The sequence below is a fragment of the Marmota monax genome, unplaced genomic scaffold (genome assembly GCF_021218885.2).
Source record: "Marmota monax isolate L192 unplaced genomic scaffold, Marmota_monax_Labrador192_F-V1.1 WCK01_AAM20220418_F8-fsc00065, whole genome shotgun sequence".
Classification (NCBI taxonomy): Eukaryota; Metazoa; Chordata; class Mammalia; order Rodentia; family Sciuridae; genus Marmota; species Marmota monax.
In genome coordinates, this window is record NW_026694038.1 from 2,829,808 (window position 1) to 2,853,760 (window position 23,953).

The following is a 23,953-nucleotide window of genomic DNA, read 5'->3' on the forward strand; positions in this document are numbered from 1 at the left end:
TAATACAATTAATAATTTAGGCTTAATGGCCATATAGAGTATTCCATCCATTATCAAGCAAATACACTTTCTTCTCAGCACCACATGAATTCTTCTCTAGAATAGACCATATGTTATGCTATAAAGTAACTCTTTGCAAATACAAAAAAATAGAAATACTACCCTGCATTCTATCAGATTATAATGAAATGAAACTAGAAATCAATGATAAAATTTAAAAAAAAATAGAAGCTACTCCAACACCAGGAGACTAAATAACATGCTATTGAATGATGAATGGATAGCAAAAGAAACAAGGGAGGAAATTAAAAAAAAAAAAAAAACCTTAGAGGAAATGAGAATACCAACACAACATATCAAAAATCTCTGGGCCACTATGAAGGCAGCAGTAAGAGGAAAGTTCAGTGTGTTGAGCTCATTCATTAAAAGAATGAAAAAAAATCAACAAATGAATGACCTAACATTACATCTCAAAGCCCTAGAAAAAGAACAATTCAATACCAAAACAATAGAAGACATGAAATAATTAAAATCAGACCTGAAATCAATGAAATTGAAACCAAAGAAACAATTCCAAAAAAAAATGAAAAGGTGATTCTTTCAAAAAATATTTAAAATTGATAAACACTAAGCTACACTAATGAAGAGAAAGAGAGAGAAAACTCAGATTACTAAAATTTATGATGAGAAAGGAAATATCACGATGTACACTATTAAAATAGTGTAATTAAAATGGATAATTAGAAACTATTCTGAAAATTTATACTCATAAAATATAAAATCTTGAAGACACCGACAAATTTCTAGAGACATATGATCTACCCAAACTGAATCAGGAGGACATACACAATTTAAACATATCAATTTCAAGCAGTAAAATAGAAGACTCCATCAAAACCTTACCAACCAAGAAAATCCTAGCACCAGTTGGATTCCCAGCTGAGTTCTACAAGACCTTCAAAGAAGAATTAACATCAATACTCCTCAAATTATTGCATGAAATAGGAAAGAAGGGAACCCTTCCAAACTCATTCTATGAGACTAGTACATTGCGTTTTTGAGGCTGCCTTCAAAAATTGTTCCTCATATTGATTTTAATGCTTTACACTCTTGGGTATTTGCTTTCTTGGCAAAGATTGTTTAAACCTTGGTTCTGAGTTGTTCTAGATTACTGGCATTTATGGTAAGATCTCAGGATCTTAGAGACAGGTTTTTGACTAGTTCTCAGTTGTATGACTTTAGCCAATCTTTGCCTCAGATATCAAGGAGATAGACACATTTTCTTTTGCAAAGGTTTTTTTTTTTTTTTTTTTTTTTTAACCTGAACAGTGTTTTTAAAAGTGTTGTCTATCATAATATTATTTTTAAATTTTTTCTTTGAAGTAGTATTGCATCCTTTATATATATTCTTTTTTAATGTAGTGTATGTTGCTACATGGCTTTCTTAGAGAGTGCTATATTGAATTTTTAGATGCTCTGAAATCCCATAGAGCTTTTCACAATGTATTGGTAGAAACATCCTATTAGAGTGATCCCAAAATATAGGCTGTAAATTTAGACAGAGCATAGACATATATGTGATAGCACATTGCATTCTGATGCTAGTCATTTGAAAATTGCATATGGCATATGAAATTTCAATTATCCTCTAACACTTCTTTTCCATAATACTCACCATATTACAACTCTAATGGTTCCTCTTTTTACTCTGTGCTAGGTTCTGTGATAACCAATTTGCAGCCATTTATCCACCACACAAACTAAAAATAAGTCAATTTCATTTCAGGAATATACTCAGGTTCTATGTTGCAACTTTTAATTTAATGTTATCACAATAATCCTCATCAGAAACCTCCAAAGATGTATTTGAAGAATGCCTATTTTTGCCTTTTAAATTTAATAAAGTAGATATTGCAGTGAGTAGTGAGTAGTATCTTTTTTGACCTGGTTTAGTTCAGAGTTATGTGTGTCATATTCATACTTACCTTTAACTAAGTCTCATCTTTAGAAAATATTTGATTTTTTTCTTAGTATTACCTACAATTAATTTTTTTAGCTTATTGTCTTTGTGTCATAGAATTGTTTCAGTTGCTTTCTGTTCCCTTCCTTTCCCCAAAGTCTGCTTTTGATAGACTATTAATTTCTTCTTTTTATATATCATAATCATTAGTAGAGGAATATGTGGAGACTTAACAGTGGATCTAATTTCTAAGAACTAGAGTTATTCAATGTTCTTTTGATCACTGGTGTGATAAATATACATTTCATGTTAATTTCAAAATACTCTTTTCTTAGTATGTTAAATGAATTGCCTCTGAAGAAATAATGCTATAGATTTTCTGCAAGGCAAATATAAGGAGTTGTAATATTTCAATTACCTAAAGAATGGGAAAAATCTTCTAAATCCATAAAAAAGAATATTTTTATTACATTAAGCATGATTAGCCACACTTACGTATTTTTGCAAGGATATTATGGCATTAAATTCACCATTTAATTTTTTAAATTTTCTTACTGTTAAGCTTCCATAAAGTGAAGGTAAAATAATTTTATTTAAATCCTTAGTGTATATTTATTCAGTGTCACTAAATGTATATTTCCTTTTTGGATCTATTCTTCTATTGACCACTTCTATAGTCAAGGCATCCTCAAGGAGAAAATAGCAACTTGAACCAATTAAAGTGTTGTCACTGTACTAGGTTGTTTAATATTCAACCTAGCCTTACTACTGAAGTAGAATAGCTCTGATTAGATGAAGAATCCACCTTTATTTCTTTCTGTTCATCTTTAATTAGGCATGGTCAGCTCTGCTGCTCCATTCTTATGTCTTCATTTCTCATCCATCCAAACAATTTACTAAAAAGTACACTTTTCTCTATAGGAGTCAGAACGTGTAGAACTCCTGAACTAGTGGGCCAATCCTGGATTCTCAAATGCCACTGGTGCACTAGTGGTTATAGAAGCCACTTTACTTTTTAATCCATATTCTTAATAACAGTATGCCACTATGCTAAAATGTGCAGAATTGGTGCTCCTTTTAAATGTAAATGAATCCTACCTTTAGAAATTCTTTATCTTGGACTCCAATGCCATGTCCAAAAGTATATTACATATCTAAAATTTTATTTAAGTTTGGAAATACCATTAGGACTTGGAATTCTAAAATCAATAATGTCTGAATTATAAAAGTTGTAGGTCCCCTTGGAAACAGTAGCTATGAAATAGCTGTAAAAATATAAGATGTATTTAAAGACATATAGGTACTAGGGCATATGCAAGGCTATATTACATGTGTTTATTAAAGAATTTGGTTCCTCACACAAGAGCCCATTGATTTAACTCCTTCATTGGTGACATAGAAACACCTCTATTGTGGGTCTAGTAAATGATTTGTATTAACAACAGTTTTTCAGATTATAGGGCATAAAAATAACATAGACATAAGAGATAAATGTAGCCAGAGTGTGATTATAGTTAAGTTTAGTAGTGAGTATATTCAATCTGAATTGTACAAAATTATTAAACTAGTTTTTTTTTTTTGTGCAAAGCAGGTAAAACGTTTTTTGAACATCATTCTATAAGAAAATATTTTTTGAATATTTAAAATCTATTTTATTATAAATATTAATTTTAAACATTTTTTAGTTTGATACAAGTATATTAAGTATGCAAGAGCCTTTTGAGTCTGCATAAAATTATTGTGAGTATCCAAATTAGATTTGCTAATATGCAGTGCTTATTAAATCGGATTACCTACCCATTCAACATTAGCCAATACCTCAATATCTAAGTGATCTAGTCTATTATTTAATAACAAATTATATTGAGAAGAATAGTCTGTGAATCTTGCATCACATGTTTCACTTCTGTATTTTAGCCAAATATGTTCAAATATATTTGAGAGTCTACTTGTTCAGTTTCTTTGTGCATATTTATGTGTGATAGTCTACAGACTTAAGATATTTTGAAAGAACATTGAGAAGAGATGTTATTTTTGTGTTATCTGAAAAACAGAAATATTTGTTTTAGCAGAATAATTTGACATGTTTAATTAACACAGTGTAGTTTTTTTTTTTCTCCAGAATATCATCCCATTCCTTTGTGCCTCATATTTGCTATATTTCAATTAAACTATATCCTGCCATAATATCAAGATAACTAAAGATGTGGATTATGATAATATTAGTAACAATAATTTCAAAAGCTTAAATAAATGAGTTGAATTTAAACATTTAATACTTTTATTTTGATTTATTTAGACTACAGAAGAGTGAACCATGAAAAACAGTTGTATTTTTCTTTAATATATTAAGCAACTACAGTTTAATGTAAATTTTGAAGCATAATTACATATTTTGAGAAATAAATCCTAATTGTAAAGTTTCTCCTAAAATTCCTTTATATGGTAATCTAAAAGTGTAAGAATATCCATAAAATGTATTTAAATCTGCTAATTTTCAAAAGTAAAAAGATTCACATGAAATTAAGAGGGATTTTAACAATATAATACTTTGTATAATTAGAGAAAGTATTTAAAACTAAAATTCAATAGCTTTTTTCTCACTAAAAATATAATTCATGCTAATATTATTATTTAAAAAAATATAGCACAAAGAAATAACTCCTTATAACTCAAATCCAATAATAATATTAGTAACATTTACCATATATACATTATTCATTTCTTCCTGTATCTCTCTTTCCTTTTCTTTTTGTTTAACATGTCTTTCATAAATTAATCATTTTAAACAAATACAGAGTTTGAGTACATTTCTAGTGTAATTACTCTCATATATATATGTATACATATATATCTTATATTATTTATTAAAAGATGAATTGTATCTATTATAATTATTATGACCACTTTACTGTTGTTGAACATTTAATGTTTTCTGATTTAGATATTGAATAACATTTCTCTGAACATTGATAAATCTTACTCTCCTCTTCTGTCCCAATAAATATTTTCTGGGTGAGTGACTGAATGAAATATTTGCCACATATCTACCTTTTTAACACTAACTCATAAATGTATTATTTATATACTATCTATCTCATAAGCCTTTTACATTCTAAGTATCTGAATGTATGAAAAATATATGTACATATGATTTTTGGGAAGATACACTTGCAAATAATATATTTCCCAGAACTCTAGACATAAGAGTATAATTTTACAGAACTGAAAATTACTTTATGGATCCTTCAGTTTGGGCATTCAATTTATGTTAGAAGAGTTCATTAGAATCAACTGGAAGAGTCTTTCAAAAGACATTTCCCCTTTGATATGTTGCTTTATTGCTGGGGACGATGCTTTCCAAGTGTCAGATAGTCTCATAGGTGAAGGATCTATCTATAGCCCAATAGAACTTATTCTACCAGGAACAGTGACTGATCCAAGTCCAATATTTTGTTAATGTAGCAGAGTGAAGACAGATCTCCTGTTGTCTATATGTTCTAATGTACCTTTGCACATAAGTGTGTTCCTCATGATGGGTATTAGAGAAAAAGAATGAGAGGGTCAAATAAGCTTGAAAATATTAGGTCAAACACAGTTTCATTAGTGCAGAATACCTCAGAACTTTGGATATACTAATGTGCTTATTATTCTCTTAATAGAAGAATATGATGTGCAAAACTTCCCCAGCTTATTTGAGGATGGTGCTGATCCCTCGGAAAAATTCAAGAGACTTGTCTTTTGAAACACCCTTTGAGCCAGCTGTGGTGGTGCACACCTGTAATCACAGTGGTTCAGGAAGTGAGGCAGGAAGATTGCAAGTTCAAAGCAAGCCTCAGCAATTTAGCTAGACACTAAGTAACTCAAAGGGACCCTGTCTCAAAATAAAATATAAAAAAAGGGCTGGGGATGTTGCTTAGTGGTTAAACACCCCTGGAACCAAATAAACAAACTAACAAACAAACGCACTTTCACAAATATTATTTGCCATATTACTATTTGCAGTCATCTATTATCCACAAATAATGAAACTGTACAAGAAGAAATTAATATAATTTAGGCATCTATTATTATGCTTATTCCAAATAATAATAATTTATCATGAGGAGTTCTAAATAATCACATGTACCTAGTTTTAGTGGTTCATATCTTGAAGCACTGGACTTCAAATATTAGTGTGCAGCAGCATCACCTTGAAGTCTTGCTAAAATACAGATTGCTGGGTGCCTCTTTTGCTCCTTGAGATGGACTAGGTCTGGGTTGGGCCCTGAGAATCTGCATTCTATAAAATTCACTGGATACTAATGATGCTTTCCCAATGGCTGTGCATTGAGAAACTAGCACTTTAAAATAAGTGTTGTGACTTTTTCACTAATTTAGAATAATGCTTATAAAGGAAACATATAGTTCCATCACTCATTAGTTGGAGTTTATGTTATTAATGTGGGTGGTTTGTTTTATTGTGTCATTCTATTTATTATTCAAGTCAAGAGTTCCAAGGAATACAAAATGGAATAAATTTTAAACTGTTTTAAAATACATAACTGAATCCAAGAATAAGAATCTCAGGTATCACTCTCCTTTTATCTATTAATCATTGTATCAAGGCTATTGTGTTATGTAAGTTAGGCAGCACATTATTTTATTCTATTTCTTTGTTTTGTTGTCTTTCCTTTCTTCTCCTTTGTGCTATACACAGCTGACCTCTGTTTAGAAAAGAGAATAATTAGTAATTCTTTTTGTTTGTTTGTTTTGTTACCAGGGATTGAACTCAGGGGCCCTTGACCACTGAGCTATATCCCCAGCCTTATTTTGTATTTTATAGAGAGACAGGGTCTCACTGAGTCACTTAGTGCCTCACTTTTGTGGAGGCTGGCTTGGAACTCACAATCCTCCTGCTGTAGCTTCCTGAGCTGTTGGATTACAGGCATGAGACACTGCTCCTAGCAATTAGTGATTCTTGAATGTGGACATTTTGCAAAATTTTAGACTTTCAAATTCAGTCTTATTACTTTGTAAATTCAGTTTGTTAATGAGAGAACAATTATTTGTATTTGTGGCTTCCACCTGTATAAAAGCAATATTCTGTTTTCACAATTTGTACCAATGATAGGTTTTACAACACAAATCCCATATGCTTTTGTGTGCATGCTGCACTCACATTGATCATCATTCCAGGAGTGATATAAAATAAAATTCTTCTTATGAGTATTTGCTCATATTCTCTTTCAGTGTTTCATTTACAAAAATAGCTTAGTCACATCTGACAATTGACTTTATGACCTAGTGATAGGTTCTACCTGGAACTTCAAAAGCTATTGGTAAAAATAAAAAGGACTCTATCGCTCATAATTTTGTCTAGTATTTCTAGAGTTTAGTTTTCCAAGGAAAAAATGACATGGGTGTGTTTTCAAATATTTGAGGACTCTAATGTGTTATCTGTCATTTAAACTTTCAATATGATATGAAAAGTTGGACACCATTACATCTTTGTAGAACTACTGACTTTCCATTTTCTGCAAACTATGTTAGGACATTTTCAGGTTATTTCTTTCAATTTTCTCTATTGTTTAGTATTGCTGTATGCCTGTCAAATTGGATTTTTGTGTGATATATTATGGTCAAGTGTTGTGAATTTTTTTTCAATTGTTTTTGAGGTAATTACCTTTGACATATAGAAATCAGTCTCCATAGTAAAGGAACTAAAAAACAGGCCTAAATTTACTTTTTAAAATATTCAGTTAAGGAAGAATTAAAAATGACTATTTCAACTGAAAAAATAGTGTTTACTATAAATAGAACACAAAGTTACAGATGTATTTTCAGTAAATGAATAAAATTTCTAGTTTATTGCCAAGGGTCTGGGTGGCAACAAGGTAATTCTGCCTCACCAGCATAGTTCCAGCAGATGGAAAATTAATCTTAGACTTTAATCTCCTGTGGAATTTGCTTGAATCATTATTGATTGTATCTGAATTCCTACCTTAGGAAACAAATTGGCAGAACTTAGGATTTAATTGTGTTTAGATTTATAGTGGATCTCTTCTTTCTCAATATACTTTCTTCTTTAACACAAAAATTGAGACACATGGAAAACATGAAAAAATCAAGGGAATCTGACAAAATAATCTTTCATTGCTGCCTGATTGCTGTCATGTGTACCGTTTGTAGTCAAGTTATCCTTAAGTAACCAATATAAATTTAGTACCATAAGTTGTGCAATTTATTTCAAGTGGTTGGTTTTAATACTTGTATTTAAAGGGACTTATCCTTTTCTTTAAATGTGCATGTTAATGTCTTATGTGAGAAAGGTCTGAGTGGTTCCCAAATAACTTCAACATTGGAGAAATACAGTGAATTTGTTGCAATGTGAATGTTAATACTTGAATGGGAATTCGAGTGTCCAGTGCCATCATGGAATTATCTTTAAAAATATTCTTGTGGGGACTGGGGTTGTGGCTCAATGGTAGAGTGTTTGCTTAGCATGTGCAAGGCCCTGGGTTCGATCCACATCACAACATATAAATAAATAAAATAAAGATATTGTGTCCAACTAAAACTAAAAAATAAATATTTTAAAAAATATTCTTGTGGATCTTTTGTGTTTTGTAGAATAAATATTTACCAAATGAAAAGTAAATATGAAAATATCTATGTTAGCATAAATTATAAAATTATTTATTATCTATCTTTTCCTTTGTAGCCTGAAAAAAATGATAGTGAGCCAGGCAGCCAGAGGATTAAACCTGTTTTTATCGATGATGCTAATTTTGGACGACAAATATCCTATCAGCATGCAGCAGTCCATATTCCCACTGACATCTATGAGGGCTGTAAGTAAAAGAATGTGAATGACTGTTGGAATACTGTGCTCATGCCTATTTATATATCTCATATTTGAAAAATAGGAGCAAGTGCAGCACTGTCTCATTTTCAAATCTTATAGAAGTCTGTGAAAGGCCTAGGGATGTAGCTCAGTGATAGAACACTTGCCTAGCCTGTGCAAAGCCATGGGTTTGATTTCCTGAACTAGGGATGCTGATGTGGGGGTACTGTGGCAAGCTGATTTATGTAAAAGAAGCCTAATTTGAATGAACAGTTTGTTCATGTAGCTTCACTATGTGACTCTTTGTAGGGATATCTGCATCCACAGAGACTTCCTTCACATCTATTGTCCAATAAATGATTCTACCTTCATAGTGGACAACCAGTAACTTATAAAATATATTGATACAGGGCTGGGGATGTGGCTCAAGCGGTAGTGCGCTTGCCTGGCATGCGTGCGGCCTGGGTTCGATCCTCAGCACCACATACAAACAAAGATGTTGTGTCCACCGAAAACTAAAAAATAAATATTAAAAAATTCTCTCTCTCTCTCTCAAAAATATATTGATACATTCTTTAGAAATTGAAACAATGCAGCTATATATTACACTCACATAAAACAATCTTTTTATACAAACATCCAAACTGGCAAAGGGATTTTGTAGAGTTTACACTCTGCAGTCCTTACGCCTTCTTGCCATGCCTGTCAGTCTGTCTCTGTCCCTCTTTGCCTACCCTAGGGTATAGGACAAAGAACCCACATTCCAGTAGTTTATGGGCCCAACATAAAATGAGTGTTGTCGAGGAAAAAAAAGAAGGAGAAGGAGAAGGAGAACTAAAGAAATAGAAAACCAGTGACCAGAAGGCTTAGCTGAGAAGGCTTCATGGTGAGGAAGGGAGGGCGTATGCGAAGGCCCAGGGAGAAGGCCTGTTCAGTGACATTCCATATTCTAGCACTGATTCCACAGGCTGAGGATTCCACAGGCTTTCTGCTAAGGCAGCTTGGTCTTCCATGAGGAGAAGCAGTGATGCAGGAGACAGGGGCTTGACTCAGTCATGGCCTGTGCTTCAGTGTTAGCCATTCTCAAATTTTCCTCTGACCCCCTCATGCACCTTGGACCATGCCTTCAGATATAAGTAAAGAATAAAGGGAAAGAATCACTTGAGGTTTTTACAAATATGTTTCTTATGTTGTCCATAATGTGGGGGCTGTAGAATATATCAAGCGCCCAGAGTATATCCAGAATTGCTGAGTCCTGGAGTCAGATTGCCTGAATTCAAGTCTAAACCTTAACAACAATATTTCCCTGGTAAAATCCGTCAACTTTCTTGGCAAGGATTTTCTTATTACATAAAATGAGGCTGATTAGGAAAGATCATCTGAGGATAAAATAAGTTAATTTATTTAAGTTCTCAAGTTAAGTGCATGTAAGCATTTATTATTAATTACAATTCAAATTCATTAAGACACAAAGGATTAACAAATGGGACTTTATAAATTAGCTTTTATTTGTAGATTCACTCTGAGCTTATTTTTTTAAAGGAACGCTTTAAATACGTGTAAATTTTTTTTTTGTTACATAAATTCCATGTTTTATCAAATTACTTTATTCACATTATTCACAATTCTCTCTCTTTTTCTCTCTCTCTTCCCCGTGGGGTTGGGGATTGAAGCCAGGGCCTCCTGTAAAGTAGGCAAGAGCTCTAGTACTGGACTGTATCCCCTATCCTTGTTTCTCAATTTTAATGTTTAAAGGTACATGCTGTTTTCATACTATCAATTCTTTTAAGATTTTTTTATCTGCCTTTTTCAAATAGTTCTTCTTTCTATTCATTCTAGTTATACACAATAGGGACGTTCATTTTGATACATCTATAAATACATATGTACTTTTCTCAGTGTCAACCCTCGGTGCTGTTTCCCTCCCTCCTCTCTTCCCTCCTCAGGATCTCTTTCTACTTTTTTGATCTTCCTTCTATTATCATTTAAGTGCTGCATTCTAGTCATATATACATTGTAATTCATTGTGATATATTTATACATACAGGGAGCCTAATTTAGTCAACTCCATCCCTCAGTTCTTCCCCTTTCCTGCCCTTCCCCATTGTTCTCTTCTTCTGCTCTATAGATCTGCCTTCTATTTTTTGAAAGATTCTCCCTTTTGTTAGCATGATTTTATAATTTTTTTCTCTATTAGAAACAAGAGATTGTGCATATGTAGTTTCCTGTGTTACATGAGAATTAAACATTATTTAACTTCTTTATAATCCCACTCACAATATCTAAGTATTTTTTGGAATTAGATGGGATTTAGATCATAGTGATATGTGCTTTTTTTATTGACCTTTATGTGTGTCACTTTTTTCAGTAATTGTTTCAGCATTTGAAATTAGAGTAATAACTATTGTAACCTGTCTTCGGATCATGCTAAGCTATGTGATTGTTTTTTGTTTTTTTTCAATTAAAAAAATACTACTGCCTTTTGTACTTTCTTCTAGTAGTCTATCACTCATTATTTTTTGGATACATCCACAAAATAATAATCCCATCACTTTATATATGTCTATTGCATTCACACTGGAAAAACAAAATCCTGGCTGAACGTATAAAAGTTTTGAGTTCAATTTTATTTTCATCAATCCTCTGAATCTCATGACACTCTTCCACCCAGTATGACAGGGTTGAAGAAAATAGAGATCAACTCGAATGTTGTTAATATGTTAGAAAATTTTATGATTGGGTTTGCTTTGATGTCCAATATTTAAGAAGTTTCTCCCTTCTTCCTTAAATCCATTAACTTATAAATGCCAACAAGATATTCTATCAATGATTTTTTTCAGTTTTTTTCCTGTGGAATATTTTTATGTATATTTATATAGAAGCCTTATATGTAAAATCAAGGGCCACTATAGCTGAAACAGAGATTATAGGACTGCCTCTTACCTCCTGTTGTACCTTGCATGGAGCTCTGTTTGTCTCATATTGGTTGTCAAGGTAGATTCTGTGTGCAAGTTTACAAATTATTGTTTGATGGTTCTGGAACCAGAATTTTCCATGGGAGGTAGTGAGAAACTTCACATGAGAATTTTCATTTCTTTTTCTTTTCCTCTTTTAATGTTTTTTTAGTGTCAATCACATTTATAATTAAAGTTTTAATGTATTTTGTACTAGAACAGATATAAGCATGACACATAAAGTAAATTGAAGTATAAGATTTTGTTATAATTAAAAAATATTACTTATATATAATATTAGTTATACATAGTATTAACATTCATTTTAACAATTATTTTTAAAGTATATTTTTCATCTAAGTGTAGTGGTGCAGGCCTTGTTATTCCCTTGACTTAAGAGGATGAGGAAGAAGAATCACAAGTTTGAGACCAGCCTCATTAACTTATTGACATCCTGTCTCAAAAAATAAGATGGTCTGGGAATGTAACTCAATACTAGAGCACCCCAGTACTACCCACTTCCAAAAATGTTTTTGTTTTTACATAGTGCATGTGTGAACACACACAAATGCACTTTCTTTCCTGTATCCTAAGTTTTGATATGTATAATTATTTGTATTCAATTAAAAAAACTATTTATAAATATTTGCAAATAATTTTAATAGTCACAAGAATAAAATTTATTACCTTGAAAATTGATATATGAAATATTTTAAAATATGTTCTTAGATGTTAAAAGGTACTACTTGGAATAGGCGATAATTTTCAAAAAGAAAGAGAAGTTCTATATTTTATTTACTGTCGTTTTTCTTATTATTGGATGTTCCGCTGCTGAAATCCCATTCCCAATATTCTAATCCTGTGTGGCTTGCATCCCTTTAAAATTCATATCCAGCCTTATGGGCTGCAGGAGTAAATGACAGGAGTGAAATCAGAAACGTCAACAAGATCTGGAAAATTTTATAATTACTCATGTTCTTTAGGCAGGTCATTGGAAAGAATCAGATTTAGAGGATTGTTCTAGGTTTCTGAGTTTAATAACTATGAAATTACATTTTAATTGAAGGCTTAACTGAAGGAAACAGACTCATCTTTCAGTTAAATACAATCATGTGGCTACATTCTCAGAAACAATCTCATGTGCAAATTCCTCAAAGACGATTACTTTATAAAGTCCCTTGGATTGAAATGTGATTATTTTTGCTCAATGATATGTTTTAAGTTTCAAAGTAGTCTATTTAATTAGAACACTATCTTAAAGTTTCCAATTTTGAGAATTTTACTGATTGCTGCTTTGAATTTTCAATTCTCAAATCATAAGTAATTTTCAGATCTCATTTATCCTTTTATGAGTATAGAAAATGTATACAGACTTCAATAAAACAAGCACTAACTATTCTCTCCTAATTATTAGTTTTTTAATCACCATAAAATCATTAATTTTTGAATCAATTCAGATTCAAGCTTAGGGAATGTCTTTATAGGATATTTTTATTTTCAGTAGAAATTTTTGATATTTGTTCATATAATATAGATCCAAAAGAATATACATTATAAAGGAAAATAATAAAAGGAGCTCCAACTTACATAAAACTTTCAAGTATCAGATAAATTGCACTTATATAATGAAAGCAAGGCAGTTATTATTCTCATTTTAGAAATAAAAACAACATAACTTTATCACAAAGATATTAATTTTGATGAAATATGTCTTTTGAGGAGTTGTATTATGTCTCTTATCCATTACTAAAAGTACTTGCTTTTTAAAACCCCTAATCACTAATACTTTGTCCTGATGTGTATTTTTCTTGTATTAAGATATAGCAACCATATCTTACACAATGCTACTATATATATTACAAAGGAGAAAAACTGCTTCCTCAGCCTTAGCCAACAATCATGTAGATAGTCCTTCATATTCTCCTGTAAATCTTAGCAGATAATTGCTGCAAGTCATGTACACTAATTATACATCAATAATAGATAGTTCATTCACCTGTTGTAAACAACTCATTTCATTTTATTGTTCCAACAAGTAACAAGGTGGGTAGTAATATACCTTTTATACAATTAAAAATTTTCAGTTGAACTGGGCACAGTGGCTCATGCCTATAAACCCAGAGGCTGGAAGGTGAGGCAGGAGGATGGGGAGTTCAAAGCCAGCCTCAGCAAATTAGTGAGTACCTAAGCAACCCAGGGAGACCCTGTCTCTAAATAAATATAAAAAAGGGCTGGAGGTGTGGTTCAATGGTTAAGCACTCCTGAGTTCAATTCCTGGTACCCTCTTCCCCCCCAAAAAAAAAGACATTCAGTTGATTGGCAAGTTCAGTGTAAATCAGGTTCTCTTACTATAGTTCTATGAGTTGTAAAGGTAGATTAAAACAATTTTTTCTTAAATAATTTGGCATTCTTGAGCAAACTTTAGACACTCAAAGTAACAAAATATTACAGAGTACTTCAGCAGTAAATTGAAATTTTAAAAAATACAGATATAGGTCAAAGGAGTTGAGATGATAAAAAAGTGTTTAAAATAAGAGGCATAACTATCAAAATTATAAAAGAATATATAAAATCATGGCAAAGTATTATATGTACAAAAAGAATGGCTAGTTTAATAAAAATTGACTCAAAGATTGGTCAATAATGATAGAATAAGTAGAAAACATATTCAGACTTTTATCCATAGAAAATACTTCATGCTGTGTAATTTCCACACAACTTTCAGAGAAATACTTTGAGTTTTAAAAATTTTACTATAATAATAATAATTCCACAAAAATAACTTAATTGTTAGAGTAAAATTTTATTTAAGAAGACTCCTTTTATGCCTATAAATTTATGGAAATGTGCTTACATTGCAGTCGCAGGGTTCTGAGACTATATTTTGAAATACAAACCAGCTTCCTAGTGGACAATAATGAATGAGTATAAAGGAAAGACGTTCTTAGTTATACCATTTTAGTAAAACCCATAGAAATCATCTCTTAAAGTATAATCCTGCCATATTTTTTTGCCCTAACTACACAAATGCAAGAGTAACGTGCTTATGAAAGAAATTTCATACTTTTTAAAAAAAAATATATACCCATCCTTAAAACACAGCTCTTAATCACTTTCAATTATAAAAACTATCATTCATGCTTTACTCTTTTTTGGAAAACATAATAGTTATAAACTTATTAACAACTTTTCAAATTGTTAATCCAAATCTGTAACTATTTTAAAATTTTAAGTATTTGGTTCAGACGTATCATTCATATCACACACACACACACACACACACACACACACATATATATATATACATATATATATATATATTCACATGTATGAATATATGTATGATTATGTATGTATAATACATCAAATATTATACAATATATAATTGTATATATTAGGAGACTGAAGATGTTTCAAGCTGAATAAACAAGAGAGGTTTTCCAATATATACATCTATCTCTATCAGTGTTATAAACTATGTCTGTAGTCTGACTCATTCCACAAAAATGAAAGAAAATGAAACTTCTAATTATTTCAGTGGAAAAAATATATTTTCCTATGTATTATTAACTTGTAATAAAAACTTCTGTCCTTTAAAAAAAAATTTACTATAATAAGTGGAAAAAGTGAAAAAATTCAAATCTTACCACTTTCTATCCAAAATAAAAATGAAAAGGTGTCTCACACCTGGGCATGGTGACACATGCTTTTTATCCCAACTACTTGGGAGGCAGAGGCAAGAAGATTGCCAAGTTTGAAGCCAGCCTTTGAAACTTTAGTGAGACCCTGTCTCAAAAAATGAAAAGTTCTGGGTGTAGTAGAGCACTTACATCCCTTGGCATGGAATAGGGTGAGAGTGCAACACAATAGAAATAGAAATAATAAGAAAGAAATCATAGGCCAATGTCACTTATAGATAATGTTGAAAATAAAAAAAAATGCCAAGTGAAGTACTAAAAGAATGACTCATGATAACAAAATGAATGACCTAATATTTGACAATTTTTAAAATATTACTGTATTCTATATCAATTATGCTGATTAAGCATTCAATAGCCTCATGCTTATTTTTAAGTGGAAATCATGGTAAATACTACTACCAACAACAAAACTCTTATCATGCTATGCAGTTACTTTCATACTTTTCACTGCCTATCAATTATTAGCTTTTCCTAAGGCAAGAATACATGTCGCATTACTGTGGAGACTATATAGAACTGTAAGACAGTCAATAGAGGGTCTGGGGATGTGGCTCAAGTGGTATCATGCTCGCTTGGCATGCATGCGGCCCAGGTTCGATCCTCAGCACCACATATAAACAAAGATGTTGTGCCCTCCGATAACTAAAAAAAAATAAATATTAAAAAAAATTCTCTCTCTACCTCTCTCTCTCTTTAAAAATATAAATAAATAAAAATTAAAAAAAAAGACAGTCAATAGAGACAAGTTACAAGTACCAGGAGTAAAAAGTCACAGCTGTGTGTCTAAGAATTCTGAAGGAAGAAACTAATTAGCTTTCAAGGAATTCGGATAACTTAGTAAGGACACTCACTATATAAGATATCAATAAATTTATGTATTTCCTGCATATTAACAATAATTGTAAAATGTATGCAATTGCCTTAACAGTAGGCAAAGGAACTATTAAAAACATTTAATTACATTTGGAATATAAACAAAGTGCATAAAGAGTGTCTTTCTGAACATTTAATCTAGTTTCAGTTATGTGCATGGACAAGAATACAGAGCTTAAGTGGATAAAAGACATGGTTTTGTTACTGAATTTTCTTTTAAGCTGTTTCACCAGCAAAAGAGGTGAATATTTTTCATTGGGGTGGTGAGGATACTTGTAGTAACTAATGTATGGAATCTGTCAAATAAGAAATACTTCTGTTTTATTTATTTTTAAATTCCCAAATAGCAAAATAAGATAAATATGAACAAACCATATTTTTTAGTAGTTTTAAATAGTACCATGTTTCTGAAACCTAAGCTATAAGGAATTTGAGTTTTATAACAAATAATCTCCCCAAAGTAGGGATTTTTTTGATAGGTTCACTGTGAACCCAGGGATATGGAAACAGGGTTTCAAACTGTTGGGTGGAGGTTTTACAAGATAGTGACTCATTAAAATTGTTTGTCTAACATGACCCGAGTACATGAGCTGTCCTGTGCACTCTGTGTGAGTATTGTTCCCATAAAGTTGAAATTTTCTAATGCCCCAGGTGCTTGCAGGAACTTCTGGAAAATCACCTGACTTCCAAACCACTGGCATTTTTCACTCATCATTTTCTATGCCAGTGTTGATCACAAATGTAAATTTAGATCAAAATACAGTAATGAAACTGTTTCTAGAAAAAAGGTTGGTCTTAAGTTTTGTGTTTACTAACTTTTTTAACTGGATGATTTACAAAATAATTTCAGTTTTGAGGGATCCATCATTCCAGTCTATAGAGTTTTACATTAAATAACCAAAAAAAAATCGAATGTCTTTAAAGAGTTGTCATTAAAATATCACCATGGTTCTAATTTTAACAGAGTAGCTTTTCTTCTTTTAAAAAATGTTATTTAAATTATAAAGCCTTGATTCTGATGCATGTAACCCAAAATCTGATTAAGTGCTAAAAAAGGACACTCTTAAGAAGTACAGTTGATTCTATATCAAAGTGATCATCTATTGTAATAGAAGGATTAGCTTAAATAATTACTGTGGCTCCTCATTAGGACTAAAGAAGTGAAAATAGTAAAAACATCATAAAAAGATATGAGAAAAAGCCTGAGGTTCGAAACATAGATTTTAGGCTAGAGTAATTTGATCATACTTAATAAGGCTGGCACAAAGAGAAGCAATTCAAGTTCTAAGATAAAGTTGGCACTTTTATTGTCTTTTTCTAATGATGTTCCTATAATACATGCATATTGACGGATAGCTCTATTGTATTCATTTCTGATAAGAAAACTTTGACTATATATATATTTTCCAAAGGACAAAGATACAGTATTCTTCTGATTGCAAAGATGCTGGGTTTTTTTCTTTTAATTCATTAAGGGATATAGAATAACGGCAAATTCATAGTACGAGTATTATAAAGTTTACAAATTGCTTTGAACTGAATTATGTCACCCCCCCAAAATTATATTTTTTGTAGCTCTAGCCCCTAATATGACTATCATAGGTCATGAAGACTTTAGTAAGTAATTTTAAGTTAAGTGAGGTCGAAAGGATGGAAATCTAATCAAATACAGCTGTGGCTTTATAAGAAGTGGGAGAGAGTTTTCAGTCTCAGCATGCACATGCAATACTTGTGGACACTGTCGGAAGGTGGTCATCAGCCAGCCAGGGGAGCTCTCACCACACACCCAGTTGACTGGCACTGTCCTCTTGAACTTTCCAGCTTACAAAACTGTGAGAAAATAAATTTCTGAAATTTAAGACATTGATTCTGTAGTATTTGTTATGGCAGCCTAAGTAGACTAAGGTTCAAATTTATTTTCACTTTAAAATTGCTATAGGCGTAAACTGTGTCTTAAAAGAATAGATATGAAAAAAAAATTGAATTGGCATTTCATGCTTTATACACTAATGCATGGTTTAGAAATGTTTGGCTGCAAAATTTGGATTTCCCAGGCTTTTATTTTAGGGGGATTTTTCTTTTGATTTGTTTGTTTATTTTTGAGATGGAGTCTCACTTTGTCACTCAGGCTGGCTTTAAACTCCTGGGCTCAAATGATCCTCCTGTCTCAGCCTCCAGGCATGTTCCACTGTGCCCAGTTGAATTCAGTATCTTGATTTTAATACTTCAACTTGAAGTTGTTGAGTTCTGGAAATTAATTAATGCTCACCAAACTCAATAGAAAAAATAGACTTGAATTGGAAGAACTTTTAACTGCAATTGTGCTCATACATAGCAAAAATAATTACATAAATCATTTTCAAGGGGGAATTCTGAAAGTTATTTAGTAGATAACCAAACTCTTTAGATATTGTGACTTATATTGTTATGAAGTTTTTATTTTTTAAGATTATTTAACAAACCTGATTGATTGTCTTATTATTCAGATCACAATGCCCAGAGTCTAAGATTGTCCTGTGGTCACTCTGACATATTTTACAGTATCAAAAAATCTTAATCCATAAATTCAAATGTCTACTCTCTTTTAATAGTCAAATTTCCAAATTTGAGTTAGAGTTGATACTTCCCCGCTATGGTGGGGAAGGAGACATGCAGCTGGGTATTTCATAGCTGCTATGTGAATTTCACCCTGGAGGTTGAAGCAGAGAGTAAAGGGAAGAATCAGGATGGTCACTACCTGGCTGGCTGGTCTAGGGCAGCACTGGATACATAGCAGGAGAGATATCACAGGTTACTTGTAGATTTCTTGTTGGGTTCTTTTTTTTGTGGTTCTTTGACCAAGAAGACACACATCTCTATGTGGAAACTTACTTCCAGTTGCTTCAATGACCCTGGATGACATTTTAAGTTTGCTTCCTCAGAACTATGTAATGCACTACAGGAAAACTGAAATCTTACATGCTTCATGACAGCCTTAGCAGAGGCTACTAAGTCAGCTAATATTGTAGCATATCTTGCAAATTCTTAATATTTTTTAAAGAGAGAGAGAGAGAGAGAGAGAGAGAGAGAGAGAGAGAGAATTTTTTAAATTATTTTTTAGTTTTTTTTGGCAGACACAACATCTTTGTTTTTGTATGTGGTACTGAGGATCGAACCCGGGCCACACGCATGCCAGGCGAGCGCGCTACCTCTTGAGCCACATCCCCAGCCCCAAGTTCTTAATATTTTACTGTGTATCTTTTATACCACATTTCATTATAAAGCTTATCTCATACTGTTACACATTTGGCCAAATATGTAAGAAATAGCCAGTGGAAATTCTGTTCTTAGGAGAGTCTGATTTTAAGGACAGTGTGTTGGGTTGGGGTGTCATTGCTTGCCTAGCATGTACCTGGCCATGGATTTGATCCCCAGCACTGCACAATAATGGATAAGTAAATTAATTAATTAAATTCAGTGACTTAAGAACATTTAGAAGAGTTTAAGAGTCTATGTCAAGTGGGTTATGAGCTCCCATTTTTACCCCATATACAGATTTCAGAATCACATCAGTTACACATCCATTGATTTACATATTGCCATACTAGTGTCTGTTGTATTCTGCTGCCTTTCCTATCCTCTACTATCCCCACTCCCCTCCCCTCCCCTCCCCTCCCCTCTTCTCTCTCTGCTCCCTCTACTGACATTCGTTTGTCCCCCTTATATTATTTTTCCCCTTCCCCTCACTTCCTCTTGTATGTACTTTTGTATAACTCTGAGGGTCTCCTTCCATTTCCATGCAATTTCCCTTCTCTCTCCCTTTCCCTCCCACCTCTCATCCCTGTTTAATGTTAATCTTCTTCTCATGCTCTTCGACCCTACTCTGTTCTTAGTTACTCTCCTTATATCAAAGAAGACATTTGGCATTTGTTTTTTAGGGATTGGCTAGCTTCACTTAGCATAATCTGCTCTAATGCCATCCATTTCCCTGTAAATTCTATGATTTTGTCATTTTTTAATGCAGAGTAATACTCCATTGTGTATAAATGCCACATTTTTTTTATCCATTCATCCATTGAAGGGCATCTAGGTTGGTTCCACAGTCTAGCTATTGTGAATTGTGCTGCTATGAACATCGATGTAGCAGTGTCCCTGTAGCATGCTCTTTTTAGGTCTTTAGGGAATAGACCGAGAAGGGGAATAGCTGGGTCAAATGGTGGCTCCATTCCCAGCTTTCCAAGAAATCTCCATACTGCTTTCCAAATTGGCTGCACCAATTTGCAGTCCCACCAGCAATGTACAAGTGTACCCTTTTCCCCACATCCTCGCCAGCACTTGTTGTTGTTTGACTTCATAATGGCTGCCAATCTAACTGGAGTGAGATGGTATCTTAGGGTGGTTTTGATTTGCATTTCTCTGACAGCTAGAGATGGTGAGCATTTTTTCATGTACTTGTTGATTGATTGTATGTCCTCCTCTGAGAAGTGTCTGTTCAGGTCCTTGGCCCATTTGTTGATTGGGTTGTTTGTTCTCTTATTGTCTAATTTTTTGAGTTCTTTGTATACTCTGGATATTAGGGCTCTATCTGAAGTGTGAGGAGTAAAGATTTGTTCAAATTGTGAAATATGATATATCAAGAAGTATGTAATGTTTTGAACAGCCAACAATAAAAAATTAAAAAAAAAATAAATAAAAAAATAAATGTCATGGACATTATTATCCAAGTTACATATATGAAGATATGAATTGGTGTTAACATACTTTATATACAAACAGAGATATGAAAAATTGTACTGTATACATGTAATAAGAATTATAATGCATTCCGCTGTCATGCATTTAAAAATAAAAAAAAAAAGAGTCTATGTCAACATTTTTGGCCAATATTGTAATTGAACCCATGTTCCCCATCCAAAAAAGACAACACCCATCTGTAAATCACTTAAATCTCAGCTGTCTGTGCAGTGCAATGTCAATCAAATATAACATCACATATCTTTATATAAGTACTTCTCTAAACTGATATTTCTCGGTGTTCTTTCTTAAGAGGGACCTCAAACATTGTACAGCATGTTTACTAAATTGCTTCAATATAAATTTTTCACAGTTCAGTAGGTACAGTGTTATAAAGAGATCATTCCGTGAATGTTTTTTAATAAAAATATTCAGGGATATATAAAATGCTTAGCTACTGCTGTATTTGTTATACAGTTTATTGGGGAATGCGAATAAAAATTCACTGCTTTTTAAAATATATGTTAAAAACTGAGAATAGAGGGATGAAATGGAAAAAGGATGTGTGCACTATTTAGTGCCTCTGTAAATTGAGAGCTAGAAATCAGAAGTGTACTTGACTAGCTTTTATGATGGGTATAACAACTGACAGGCCATTCAAAGGCTGAAGAAGAGAGATAATGAAATCTTAAATTAGAATAGCTTCCAAAACAGACTGACAGTACTGTTCACAGCAAATTAAAAAAGGATTGACAATTGGAGAGAAATGGAGATATGGAATTTGAGATGAGAAAATGTTAATCATCTGGCATTTTACTTTATGGATAAAATCTTACTGAGAGTTTTCTCTAGAAATAAAACAAACAAACAAAAAAAAAAAACATTTGAAATATTTCTAAAATCCTGCTAAAAAAGCAAAAGACTTGAATTGGACCAAAGATTATAAGATCATTTTATTTTAAGATAAAATGATCTGACATTAAAAGTGTGAGCTATATACCATGCAAGTAGTCATATTGGGTTTAGGTAATATTATTGTCATTTGAACCAATCTAATAATGTGCAACTTTAGCTTAATGACTAATATGCAAACTTTTAAGAAGTATTTTTAATTTATGGAATGTTTTAATGTAGTACTGAAGGCCTTGATGATCATGTTACAGGCTTATCAAAATTGTTTTTACTTTCTCTTTGCAAATGAACAGTAGTTGGAAGATACGAGGATTTCACCCAGGTTTCCATGGACAGGCAGCCTTTATTTTCTTATTTACACTCAAACTGGAATGTGACTGAAGATTGCCCCATTGCTATAATTTCATGTCTATAATGACCTAGTGTGATTTCTAAACTTTCTTGTAATCACTGCTGATCATATGGAATGCAATGAAAGGGACTGGGCTAGTTGGGGTATAAGGCAGAAGTTCCCAGGGGGATGACACAGCAGTTGGTGGAAGGTTTTATGATTGAAAGACACTAATTTTGCATGAGGATGTTATTCTGCATACTTAACATGGCTTCTCTATTTAATATATCTGATTTATAAATCACAGGGCTTCTATGACCTGGAAAACATTTCATTCCAGAATAATTTGGATTGTGGCACATTTTAGTTTTCAGCTCCACTCCAAAACTTTAAAAACAATATAAGAAAAACTTGGCTTAACAGTCTTCTAAGAGCAGTTCAGTCAATGTGTACATATATTTTCTTTAAACATCACTACTGTCCATTGACATAAGTATTATGATATTCTGATGAATGTCAGCTTTCTCATAATATTTTTGCTAAAGAACTGTTTATCTAAATATTCACTGGAATATCATTGTTTTCTCTTACAATTTAAAAAATTTTTATTTTCCTTCCCATAATGTTTTATTTTAGGCAATATATTTTTGGCACATATATACAACATTCCCAATTTTAAATAGAATGGTAAATGGATAAAATTGATTATCTCTATACTGTATTTGCTGTTTATTATTTGAAGTTGTTTCTCAAATTAAAAATTTTAAGTTTATAAACATTAAATTGTTTTTTCTTACTCTTTTAATTTTGCAGAGGAGTTATGTAATAATTTCTCATATATACTAGTTATTTCAAGTATGTTAACGTTATAATTCCCCTTTCAAATTATATTTAATACCAGTTGTCTACTCTAGGGGGGAAAATACCATACTAAAAATAAGTAAATCCTTCAGATATTAAAGGATAAAAATAAAAAATTGTTAATTGTAGTGAGAAAATAGCTTTATTCCAGTGAGCATTTAGATAAGCAGTACTTTAGCAGTAATATCATGAGAAAGTTGCCATTCATAAGAATATTCTAATACCTCCAGTAAAGGATTTCATACAGGTAACAGTAAATATATCTAAAGTGACTAGACCACTCTTAGATAACTGTTAGATAAAATAAGACGTTTTGTTTTTATCAGCAGAGCTTATTTTTATATGAAATTATAAATTATGTTGATATTAGTGTAATTACCATATTATTATCTACAGAGACTTCTTTACATGGAACTGAGGACACATGCATATTTTTCTTCACTCATTGAATTAAAAAATCAATGTTTTATAAATAATAAAGTAGAATTAGTATATTAAAATTCAAATTGAGTTATAATTTACTGTATGTATATATATACATACATATGTACATATTCACACCTGTGTGTGTCAGGAGGTGCTGGGTATTGAATCCAGGGCCTCCTGATGCTAAGCACATGCTCTACCACTGACCTATATATATATATCCCAGTCCTATTATCTATTGATTCGGTTCTTTTCATAGTGCTTTTAGCTTGATTATTACCATAGTATGGTTATTACTTATTATCAAAAGTAGCTTATTTTAATATTTATATTTTAATAATGAATTTTGAGGTAGATTTTAAAGTTTTTTATTAATAGGTTGTACATCTGAAGCTT

At 32.0% G+C, this 23,953-nt stretch overlaps 1 protein-coding gene across 14 annotated transcripts in view; it reads left to right on the forward strand.

The window, feature by feature from the left end:
- The window catches only part of Cacna2d1 (calcium voltage-gated channel auxiliary subunit alpha2delta 1), a 467,177-nt gene that overhangs the window by 294,301 nt on the left and 148,923 nt on the right, over positions 1-23,953 (forward strand). For all 14 annotated transcript variants that reach the window (XM_058585488.1, XM_046464140.2, XM_046464143.2 and 11 more), the window contains exon 6: positions 8,664-8,793. In XM_058585488.1, coding sequence (XP_058441471.1) covers positions 8,664-8,793 — 130 coding nt within the window. The remainder of the gene's footprint in view (positions 1-8,663; positions 8,794-23,953) is intronic.